The sequence below is a fragment of the Plecotus auritus genome (genome assembly GCF_963455305.1).
Source record: "Plecotus auritus genome assembly, chromosome: 7".
Classification (NCBI taxonomy): domain Eukaryota; kingdom Metazoa; phylum Chordata; class Mammalia; order Chiroptera; family Vespertilionidae; genus Plecotus; species Plecotus auritus.
Window position 1 is genome coordinate 144,383,457 of NC_137774.1, and position 12,173 is coordinate 144,395,629.

General features: G+C 43.4%; 1 protein-coding gene across 1 annotated transcript in view; it reads right to left on the minus strand.

Annotated features, from left to right (window-relative positions):
• Positions 1 to 12,173, minus strand: part of IPO11 (importin 11) — a 146,922-nt gene that overhangs the window by 40,791 nt on the left and 93,958 nt on the right. Inside the window, exons 25-26 of the mRNA XM_080681497.1 lie at positions 4,625 to 4,720; positions 3,944 to 4,057 (exon numbers count right to left, since the gene is read on the minus strand). Coding sequence (XP_080537623.1) covers positions 3,944 to 4,057; positions 4,625 to 4,720 — 210 coding nt within the window. The remainder of the gene's footprint in view (positions 1 to 3,943; positions 4,058 to 4,624; positions 4,721 to 12,173) is intronic.

Here is a 12,173-nt window from a genome sequence, read left to right on the forward strand (position 1 = left end):
AGGCCACTTCATAATACTAAAGGGAGCAATCCCAACAAGAAGAAATAACTCTGGTAAACATATACGCACCCAATACAGGAGCACACAAATACATAAAAAAAACTCCTGGAGCATATCAAAGGAGAGATTGACAGCAATACAATCATAGTAGGAGACTTTAATACCCCACTATCACCACTGGACAAATCCTCTAAAAAAAAATCAGCAAAGAAACATCAATCCTAAATGACTCAGTAGACCAGATGGAATTAATTGACATCTTCAGAACATTTCACCCCAAAGCCACAGAATATACATTCTTCTCAAGTGCACATGGGTCATTTTCAAAGATAGACCATATGTTGGGACATAGGCAAAGTCTCTTCAAATTCAAGAAGATAGGAATCATATCAAGCATCTTCTCAGATCACAGTGGCATAAAACTGGAAATCAACTACAATAAAAACAATCCAAAAAAATCAAACACATGGAGACTAAACAGCATGCTAATAATCAATGACTGGGTTACCAGAGAGATCAAGGAAGAAATAAAAAACATCATGGCAACAAATGACAATGAAAACACAACAATCCAAAATCTATGGGACACAGCAAAAGCAGTCTTGAGAGGGAAGTTCATAGCTCTACAAGTCTACTGCAAAAAACAAGAAACAATAGTAATAAATTACCTAACCCTACAACTCAAAGAGTTACAAAGAGAGCAACAAGAAAAGCCCAGTGTAAGCAGAAGGAAGAAAATAATAAAGATCAGAGCAGAGATAAACGACATTCAGACCAAAAAAAAAACAATACAAAAGATCAATAAAACCAAGAGCTGGTTCTTTGAAAGGATTAACAAGATTGATGAACCTCTAGCCAGGCTCACCAAGAAGCAAAGAGAGAGGACCCAAACAAATAAAATCAGAAATGAAAGAGGAGAAATAACAACAGACCCAACTGAAATACAAAGGATTGTTAAAAAATACTATGAAAAACTCTATTCCAACAAACTGGACAACCTGAGGAAATGGACATATTCCTAGAAAAATATAACCTTCCAAAACTCAATCAGGAAGAATCTAAACATCTCAATAGGCCAATAACTATGGAAGAAATTGAAGCAGTTATCAAAAAGCTTCCAGCAAACAAAAGCCCGGGGCCAGACGGCTTCACAGGGGAGTTTTACCAAACATTCAAGGAAGAACTAAAACCGATCCTCCTCAGACTATTCCAAAAAATTCAAGAGGAAGGAACACTTCCAAGCTCATTCTATGAAGCCAGCATCACCCTAATACCAAAACCAGATAAAGACAACACAATGAAAGAGAATTACAGGCCAATATCCCTCATGAATGTAGATGCCAAAATCCTCAACAAAATTCTGGCAAATCGGATCCAGCAGTACATCAGAAAGATCATACACCATGACCAAGTAGGATTTATCCCAGGAATGCAAGGACGGTACAATATCCGCAAATCAATAAACGTGATACATCACATAAACAAATTGAGAGATAAAAATCACATAGTCATATCAATTGATGCAGAAAAAGCATTTCACAAATCCAACACCCTTTCTTGATAAAAACTCTCAACAAGGTGGAAATAGAAGGATCATACCTCAACATCATAAAAGCTATATATGATAAACCCACAGTTAACATCATACTAAATGGGCAAAAACTAAAACCATTTCCCCTAAGAACAGGAACAAGACAGGGATGCCCACTCTCACCACTCCTGTTCGACATAGTACTAGAAGTATTAGCCATTGCAATTAGACAAGAAGAAGAAATAAAAGGCATCCAAATTGGAAAAGAAGAAGTAAAGCTGTCCTTATTTGCAGATGACATGATATTGTACATAAAAAACCCAAAAGACTCCATCAAAAAACTAACAGACTTAATAAATGAATTCGGCAATGTAGCAAGATACAAAATTAACGACAAGAAATCTATGGCATTTCTATACACAAATAGTGAACTTACAGAAAGAGAGACTAAAAAAGCAATCCCATTTACCATCGCACCAAAAAAATGAAGATACCTAGGAATAAAATTAACCAAGGAGGTAAAAGACCTATACGCGGAAAACTACAGGACACTGAAAAAAGAGATAGAGGAAGACGTAAACAGATGGAAGAACATACCATGTTCATGGATTGGGAGAATCAACATCATTAAAATGTCCATACTACCCAAAGCAACTATAGATTCAATGCACTCCCCATTAAAATACCAACAGCATATTTCACAGACCTAGAAAGAACTCTCCAAAAATTCATCTGGAATAAAAAAAGACCCCGAATAGCCAAAGCAATCCTGAGAATGAAGAACAAAGTAGGTGGGATCTCAATACCAGATTTCAAGCTGTATTACAAAGCCGCTGTTCTCAAAACTGCCTGGTACTGGCACAAGAATAGACATATAGATCAATGGAATAGAATAGAGAATCCAGATATCAACCCAAACCACTATGCTCAATTAATATTTGACAAAGGAGGTATGAACATACAATGGAGTCAAGTCAGTCTCTTCAATAAATGGTGTTGGAAAAATTGGACAGATACATGCAAAAAAATGAAACTAGACCACCAACTTACACCATACACAAAAATAAACTCAAAATGGATAAAGGACTTAAACATACGACGAGAAACCATAAAAATACTAGAGGAATCCACAGGCAGAAAAATCTCTGACATATGCCGAAGCAATTTCTTCACTGATATTGCTCCTAGGGGAATGGAAACTAAAGAGAAAATAAACAAATGGGACCACATCAAAATAAAAAGCTTTTGCCCAGCAAAGGAGACCATCAATAAAACAACAAGAAAGTCCACTGCATGGGAGAACATATTTGCCAACGATATCAACGATAAGGGTTTAATCTCCAATATTTACAGGGAACTCATTCAGCTGAACAAAAAGATAAACACCCAATCAAAAAATGGGCAACTGATCTAAATAGACACTTTTGAAAGAAGACAGAAGGAAGGCCAAGAGACATATGAAAACATGCTCAAAGTCACTAATAATCAGAGAGATGCAAATCAAAACAACAATGCGGTACCATCTCACACCTGTCAGAATGGCTATTATCAACAAATCAACAAATGACAAGTGCTGGCGAGGATGCAGAGAAAAAGGAACCCTGGTGCACTGCTGGTGGGAATGCAGACTGGTGCAGCCACTGTGGAGAACAGTATGGAGTTTCCTCAAAAAACTAAAAATGAAACTACCATTTGACCCAGTGATCCCACTTCTAGGAATATATCCCACCCCTATGTTCATAGCAACACAATTCATCATAGCTAAGATTTGGAAACAGCCTAAGTGCCCATCAGCAGACGAGTGGATTAAAAAACTGTGGTACATCTACACAATGGAATACTATGCTGTGGTAAAAAAGAAGGAGTTCTTACCATTTGCAACAACATGGATGGAGATGGAGAGCCTTATGCTAAGTGAAATAAGCCAGGCAGAGAAAGATAAATATCACATGATCTCACTCATTTGTGGAATATAATGAACAACATAAACTGATGAACAAAAATAGATCCAGAGACAGAGAAACATCAATCAGAACGTCAAACCTCAGGGAAGGCAGAGGAGGGTGGGGGTAAGGGGGAGAGATCAACCAAAGGACTTATATGCATGCATGTAAGCCTATTCAATGGACACAGACAACAGGGGGGTGGGGGCATGAATGGGAGGTGGGGGGTAATGGGGGAATAAGGACACATAGTAATACCTTAATCAATAAAGAAATTAAAAAAATAAAATAAAATTGCCCATTTTGAATAGAAAATATGTTTCAACTGCCATTCACAGATTCTTTTTTCTTCTCCCAAATTACAGGTTCAAATACAGTAAGACTTTTAAAGAATCATTATTTCACAAAATTATTTCCAATCTTTATCTAGATAAAGACTTCCCTCAATTAAAAACAAACAGATTCTTACCTCCTGATTACATTTATGTGCCATCACAGTAAGAAGTGAAGAAAAGAAACTCGTGTTTTGTAGCAGGACTCGACCCATAACTCCGAGATAAGTTGACATCACTACAGGATACCTCTGTACAATAAAAAAAGCACATGTAAAATTGTATTAAGCAATTATAAATAATCAAGGACATGTTAATATGAAATAACAATATTCTCCTTCGTGTTGCTTCTTTAGAATGAACTGTCAATATTACCTGAATCTAACTTATTAAATGAATATGCCACACAAGGTAATATATATGTACTACATATATATTTATAGAATATATGTGTATATATATAATAAAGAGAGAAGAACAGAGAAAGGATATTTACCAGTGGTATATTTATATATTTATATTATTTTAAATGTTCTTAACATACATAGTTAAATGAATCAATTTAAGAGCTGGACTTAGAACATATGAGTGAGAGATGAGATAGCAAAGGAAATCTATCCTTCCCTATGTGGAAAAATAACAAAGCTGCATGAATACCTGAAATTTACTTAATTTACTTCAAAATAATCAAATATTTTAAAAAGATTTCCTTTTACTTAAGACAGTAAAGAAATAATTTTCCAATGAAGAGGGAAAATAATTAAAACTAGAACTCTCAGGGTCTAGTACTGTCCTTAGAAGCTTAATAAAAATCTTACCTCCCCTTCTATAATTCCTCTGAAAACACAGGGTAAAATCGGTTGAAACATTTGCGAGCCTAATACTGGGTTCACTTTAAGGGCATTTTCCACAACCTAAAAATCATAAAGAAACATTGGTTGCAGGCAATAACGAAAGCCACAGGTAAAGAAAACAATGTATTAAATATCACACCAAATCCAAGATACAAATAAGTATATGAGGTAGGTAATTGATACTCTGGCTTTAGACACACTGTTACAAAATAATTCATTAAAAATGGAATTTGACATAAAATGTGTAGTATCTAGATACAGCTATACACCTTACATCCTATCTAATCCTACCTAATAAAATAGTAATATGAAGATTGACCATCACTCCAAGACACAAGATGGCCGCCCCCTTATGGTCAAAGATGGCTGCCCCCATGTGGACACAAGATGGCCGCCACAAGATGACCTGCGGGGGAGGGCAGTTGTGAGCAGTTAGGGTTGACCAGGCCGGCAGATGAGGGCAGTTGGGGGGAACCAGGCCTGCAGGGGAGGGCACTTGTGGGGACCAGGCCTGCAGGGGATGGCAGTTGTGGGTGATCAGGCAGGCAGGGAGGGCAGTTAGAGGTTACCGGGCCAGCAGGGGAGGGCAGTTGGGGGGGGCCAGGATTGTAGGGGAGGGCAGTTCAGGGGGGGCAGGCCTGCAGGGGAGGGCAGTTGCGGGGGGAACCACGCCTGCAGCGGAGGACAGTTGGGCGGGACCCAGGCCTGCAGCGGAGGACAGTTGGGCGGGACCCAGGCCTGTAGGGGAGGGCAGTTGGGGGAGACCAGGCCTGCAGGGGAGGGCAGTTGTGTGCGATCAGGCCAGCAGGGGAGGGCAGTTTGGGGTAACCAGGCCAGCAGAGGAGGGAAGCTGGGGGGGACCAGGCAAGCAGGGAGGGCTGTTAGGGGTGACTAGGCCAGCAGAGGAGGGCCGTTGGGAGGGACCAGGCCTGCAGGGGAGGACAGTTGGGGGGAAGGCCAGGCCTGCAGGGGAGGGCAGTTAGGGGTGACTAGGCCAGCAGGGGAGGGCAGTTGGGGGTGACCAGGCCTGCAGGCAGAAGTGGTTAGGGGCAATCAGGCAGAGGAAGGTGAGCAGTTGGGAGCCAGCAGTCCTGGATTGTGAGAGGGATGTCCAACCGCCCGTTTAGGCCCGATCCCACCAGGTCGGGCCTAAATGGGCGGTCGGACATCCCTCAAAGAGTCCCAGATTGGAGAGGGTGCAGGCTGGGCTGGGGGATATCCCCCCCCCCCACGCACCAATTTTGTGCACCGGGCCTCTAGTAGAATTATAATTAATCACATTCCAATACCATTGGTATCATGTTGTTAATGGAATTCTTATCTTTGCATTTTAAACAAAAAAACACACAAACATTACAAAACATTAAAACAGAGGCAGTAAAAGGCATTTCCAAAGTATTGGCTTTTCATAGTGAAAAGGAAAATTAGTAACAACTGTACACAATGCCCAAAAATAAATCTACATTTAAATTTATCAATAAATAGGACAGAAAAAGGCATGTTGTATATATACTGAACTAGAGGCCCAGTGCATGAAAATTCATGCACTGGAGGGGAGGGGGTCTCTCAGCCCAGTCTGCCCCCTGTCACAGTCCGGGAGCCCTCGGGGGTGGGAGGCGACCTGGTGATCAGGGGAAGGTGATGCCCCATCACACCTCTGCTGCTGCCACTGCCGGCAGTGAAAGCCTCGGCTGGCCTTGGTTACCTGAACCTCGGGCAGCCTTGGGCGGCTGGGCAGCCGCCATCCGAGGCTTGCCTGTGCTTCGGGCCAGCCCTGGGTGGCTGGGGGGCTGAGGGACTGGGAGACTCCAGAGGCAGGAGCATGGCTGAGGGGACTGGGCGCCGCCATCTTGTGACTGTGGGCGCTGCCATCTTTGAGGGCGGGGCAGTAAATTAGTATATTCCCTATATTGGCTGTGGGCGCCGCCATCTTTGAGGGCAGGGGAGTCAATTAGCATATTCCCACCTTATTGGCTGTGGGTGGCACTACCTTTGCAATGGTGTCAGGGTCAATTAGCATATTCCCTCTTTATTATATAGCATACCTATTAAATGACAGATGATATTATTTCATTTATAATATGATCATGTATATTATTAACCATGAGTATCAATTGTTATAGGTAAAAATTATAAAATTTAGTCTTATATGATTAAGATGGGTTCTCTCCGTAACAAAGGTAGCAGAAAACTCAGAGTGGGGTGTGATTTTGTTTGCTTACTTTTGTTTTATTTTTATTTATTTTTTAAACTAGAGGCCCGGTGCACGAAATTTGTGCACGGGGGTGGGGGGGTGTACCTCAGCCCAGCCTGCACCCTCTCCAATCTGGGACCCCTCTCACAATCCAGGACTGCTGGCTCCCAACTGCTCGCCTGCCTGCCTTCCTGATTGCCCCTAACCACTTCTGCCTGCCAGCCTGATCACCCTCTAACCACTCCCTGCGAGCCTGATTGATGCCTAACTGCTCCCCTGCCAGCCTGTTTGCCCCTAACTGCCCTCCCCTGCAGGCCTGGTCACCCCCAACTGCCCTCCCCTGCAGGCCTGGTCACCCCTAACTGCCCTCCCCTGCAGGCCAGGTCCCCCCCAACTGCTCTCCCCTGCAGGCCCAGTCGCCCCCAACTTCCCTCCTCTGCTGGCCTGGTCACCCCTAACTGCCCTCCCCTGCAGGCCTGGTCCCCCCCAACTGCTCTCCCCTGCAGGCCCAGTCGCCCCCAACTTCCCTCCTCTGCTGGCCTGGTCACCCCTAACTGCCCTCCCCTGCAGGCTTGATCGCCCCCAACTGCCCTCTCTTGCAGACCTAGTCCCTCAGAACTGCCCTCCCCTGCTGGCCTGATCACACACAACTGCCCTCCCTTGCAGACCTGGTCCCTCCCCTGCTGGCCATATTGTGGTGGCCATCTTATGTCCACATGGGGGCAGCCATCTTGTGTTTTGGAGTGACGGTCAATTTGCATATCACTCTTTTATTAGATGGGATAGGCGTGGGGTGGCCTGGGTGAGGTGCCTGTGGTGATTTGCAGGCTGGCCACGCCCCCTGGCGACCCAAGAGGAGGCCCTGGTATCTGGGCTTTATTTATCTTCTATAATTGAAACTTTGTAGCCTTGAGCGGAGGCTAGGGCAGGCCAGGATGGGCAGAAAGCTTGGCTTCCTCCATCGCTGGGGAAACCCAAGCCTCCTGCTCGCTCCATGGCCACAGCCATTTTTGTTGGGATTTATTTATCTTCTATAATTGAAACTTTGTAGCCTTGAGTGGAGTCCACAGCTGGCCAGGGTGTGCGGGAAGCTTGGCTTCCTCCATTGTCGGGGAAACCCAAGCCTCCTGCTCGCTCCATGGCAGCAGCCTTCTTGGTTGGGTTAATTTGCATACTCGCTCCTGATTGGCTGGTGGTCGTGCCTTGTGGGTGCAGCGGAGGTATGGTCAATTTGCATATTACTCTTTTATTAGATAGGATGTTTTTATTGATTTTTAGAAAGAGAGGAAGAGAGAGAAAGAAATATCAATGTGAGAGAGAAAACAATCAGGTTACCTCCCACACCCACCCTGCCTGACCAGGGATTGAACCAAAACCTGGCACGTGCTCTGACAAGGAATGGAACCAGTGACCTTTCGGTGCATAGGATGACACTCCAACCAACTGACCAGCCAGGGCTGTTTTATTGTTTAGGGAGTAAGACAGGCAGTGGTCAGGAAACATCAGTGAGGAAGAAAATCAGACACCATTTGAGAGGCTTGTGGGCAAGCACCAGTCTCAAGGCAGAGCCAGGTTTCCCTTTAAACTTCAAGCAATGTTTCTCAAGACTGACTAGTGGCATTCTAAATGGGCAAGTGTTTACTGTGCAGGACTATTACATGCAATGAGGGGCCTTTAGTATCTTCAGTCTGGACTCATCATGTACCAATAACATGCTCCAAACACAAGGACAATCAAATACACCTCCGTGCATTTCAAAACGCTTTCAAGATAAGCAGAAAGTACTCAGGAATGACAATGTTTTCTTTTCTTTTTTTTAAATCCTTGGGTAAGGATATGTTTATTGATTTTTTTTTTTAATAGAGAGATGAAGGGAAAGAGAAACAGAGAAACGTTGATGTGAGAAACATTGGTCAGCTGCCTCCCATACATGTCCCGACAGAGGATCAAACCTGCAGCCTACGTATGTACCCTAACCATGAATTGAACCCAAAACCTGCATATTTGCCCTTACTGGGAATTGAACCTGCAACCTTTGGTGTACATGATGACTCTCCAACCAACTGAGCCACCTGGATGACAGCATTTTCTAATTTTGAGTAAGAAGTAAAGAGGGATGTCCAAAGACAAGACAAGCTTAAAATATAAAAACTTTTCTACTATGGACTAAACACTATGCTATCTATTAAAAGACACGGAATAAAAGATATCACAGTTCCTGATTAAAAGCCACAGGAGGTTCAGCACATAATTAAATATGATCTTAATAAGGCTTATTTTGTTTTAAAAAAAATGGGAGTTGGAATAGAGATGAGGAAGGCATTTGGAATAAAGGTGGGGATGTAGATACACTGGAGGACTGAGTCTCAAAGGATGATGTCACTAGACAATCTCCATTTTATCTATGAGTGGAAAGTAAGGCCATCTGCTGATTGTCAGAAACTTATTTAACTTCATTCCCTCCTGAAGCCCAACTAAAATTATAAGAAAATATAAAAGGGAAAGGGACACTTTTAAAAGGATAAAGAAAATGAGAGATTAATATTGAAAGCTACAAAGAAGAAATTCAAAAGGCATTTAGAAGAGACTTCTTCAGGAAAATTAAAGTAATAAAATACCTGATGGGGTCGATATGTCTGAACATATTGAGCAGAGACACCTGGTATAAAAAGAAATTACACCAAAAACATCTGACTAGTTCCAAAGGATTACAAAAGTTTGTGTAGTAAAGAAATTAGATCATTATGACCTTTTAAAATATAAATTCATTTAAATGTATCTATCATTTAATACAAGCAAGCTGTTGCTATACATATTCTTTACATATAAAGGTATAGTTACTATTGTGTAAAAGAACTACAATACTTCAGAACTAAAATGGAGTCTTTGTATTCAAAAAGTAGGAATCATAGCTAGGGAAGATTAAGATTGTTTCTGAAAAATTATGTAGGGAAATGCCATTATCAGACTTGGAGACAGGGATTGTGTGATTGAATTAAGAGAAATTTCAGCAAGTAGAACTGATAAAAAATAGAAAACAAATTGAACAATTGACCAAAGGTGAGGAAGTCTGGGATTACTCCTAGTTTTCATGTTTGGTCAATGGATACAAATTATGGTGGTGTTAGTTATAATGAGGCTTGATTTTGGACATGTTGAACTTGAGATGCCTGTGGTAAATCCATATGGAATGGTCCTACGTTATTGTCACACACATGACACTCTATAATCCATTTCCCAAGAAATATTTTGCAGCTGTGACGTAAAAGCCAGATTTCAAACTATCTCCAAGGTTCTTCCATAATGGTCAAACTCATACCAAACATTCTGACCAGCAGCATAGTTTTCACTTCTAAATAAAATTTTGAAAAATGCATCTCTGACTTCAGTGGTAATATACAATTCTGTATATTTTAAGTGAAATACATGTGCACCCCTATTGCCAAACAGCCCCAAGAAGGAAATAACACTAAACACAACTAATAATAAGTAGTTAAAAGTAAGGTAATTTCCAGATGTTAACAGAACTTAAATGACAACTTACTCCTCTTGGTGGGGATCTTATGTTCTCAGGGATTTTAACTTGTTTGATGTGTTTTAATCCACTCAGTTTCCTTTTGTTTTAATGTTCAAACTGTCCATAATTGGCCAGTGGGAGCTCCTTTGAAGTTAATTCCCTACCCTAGCCAGTTTGGCTCGTTGGCCTGTGGACTGAAGGGTCCCAGGTTCAATTCCAGTCAAGGGCACATGCCCCGGTTGCGGGTTCCATCCCAGTAGGGCAGGAGTCCTCAAACTGCGGCCCGCGGGCCACAAGGACATTTATCCGGCCCGCCGGGTGCCACTGCCTGTCCTGCTTAGCAGCTGACTCGTCCCGGGCCCGCAGTGCGCATAGAAATTTGTTCATAGTGTTTTCTTTAAACTATAGTCTGGCCCTCCAACTGTCTGAGGGACAATGAACTGGCCTCTGTTTAAAAAGTTTGAGGACCCCTGTTAGACTGATGAAGTTCCTCACTATACTATATAATAAGAGAGGAATATGCTAATTACCCGTTACGCCCTGAGGCGTAATGACCAATTGCGTAAGGAGGGGGCAGGGCAGCAAGTTATAAAGGGGGGGGGGGGGAGGGAGGCAGAGGGAGCTCCAGGAGGGTGGGCCAGCAGGCAGAGAGCTCCAGGAGGGTGGGGCAGTGAGCTACGAGCAGCAGAGAGCTACCAGCGGTGGTGGGTAGGTGGCCAGCTGAGGCAAGCAGCAACAAGCTACTCAATCCATGCGCAGGACTACTAGTAATTATATATTGCCAGCACATCGGTTGGGTAAGAGCATAAATTCACAAAAAAAACTTTAGTAAACAAGTCAATGATAATGTTATAAATGTTACAATACTTAACAGAAAATCACAACGTTATTTGTAAACTTTGGAGCTAGAATACATTGAAATTAGTATGGGTGAAGACTGATACACTTGATAGAACAGAAAAATGGCGGCGGAATAGACAGACGTGTTCCGAGCCTTGTCCCGGAGCAGAAAGAAAGAACAGCTGAGGGTCGCACTAGGAGTGTTTGGCAAGTTGGGGGACAGCTGAACTCCAGAAGAAGGTGGGAGACTGCTAGACGGGGTTCCCCTGACCTGGCAGCTCCCACTGCGGCTGGGTCCCCTCCCGGAGCTGCGGGCTTGGACGCGGAGTCTGCGCCATCTGGAACCGGAAAGTGGAGCTTATCGGAAGCCTGAGAATCCACAACTGCAGCACCCACGGAACAGCTGCGAGCCCCAGAACAACGCTCCCCAATTGGCGCAAACACACGGGTTCACAGGAGCTCTACACTCCACCACAGAAAGGTCAGATTTCGCCTGGGATAAGGTGAGGTCTCTGGTCCCAGCGCGAGCGAGGAACGCGCGTTTTGCGGGAGCTGGAAGACCAGGGAAGTCTGTGCCTAGAAAAATCCGTGGCTGTTGGGGCTGGCGTGATCTGTGAATGTGGAAGGGGATCCTCAGAGATGCTAACAGAAGGGCTCTCTAAAAAGCAACCCATTTTGATCTGACGCGCAGGGACACCCTAAGAATTTCAGGGGTGTGCTAGACTTACGCGCAGCCACGAAGTGCGCACACTTGGGCTTTTTCCTCTTGAAATTCTTGCTTCTGATTACTAAGCCCAATACATAGGATCACCCAGTTGGGGACACCCTGGGAGACTGCAGGGGAAAGTTGTTTTTCTGGAACCTGGGGATTGGAGCGGGGAGTGACCATCGGAGAGCCAGCTCTGAGGCAGCCCACTCCCACAAACCGGTAGTGAGTGCCACAGGGAAAGAAGGCTCTAACA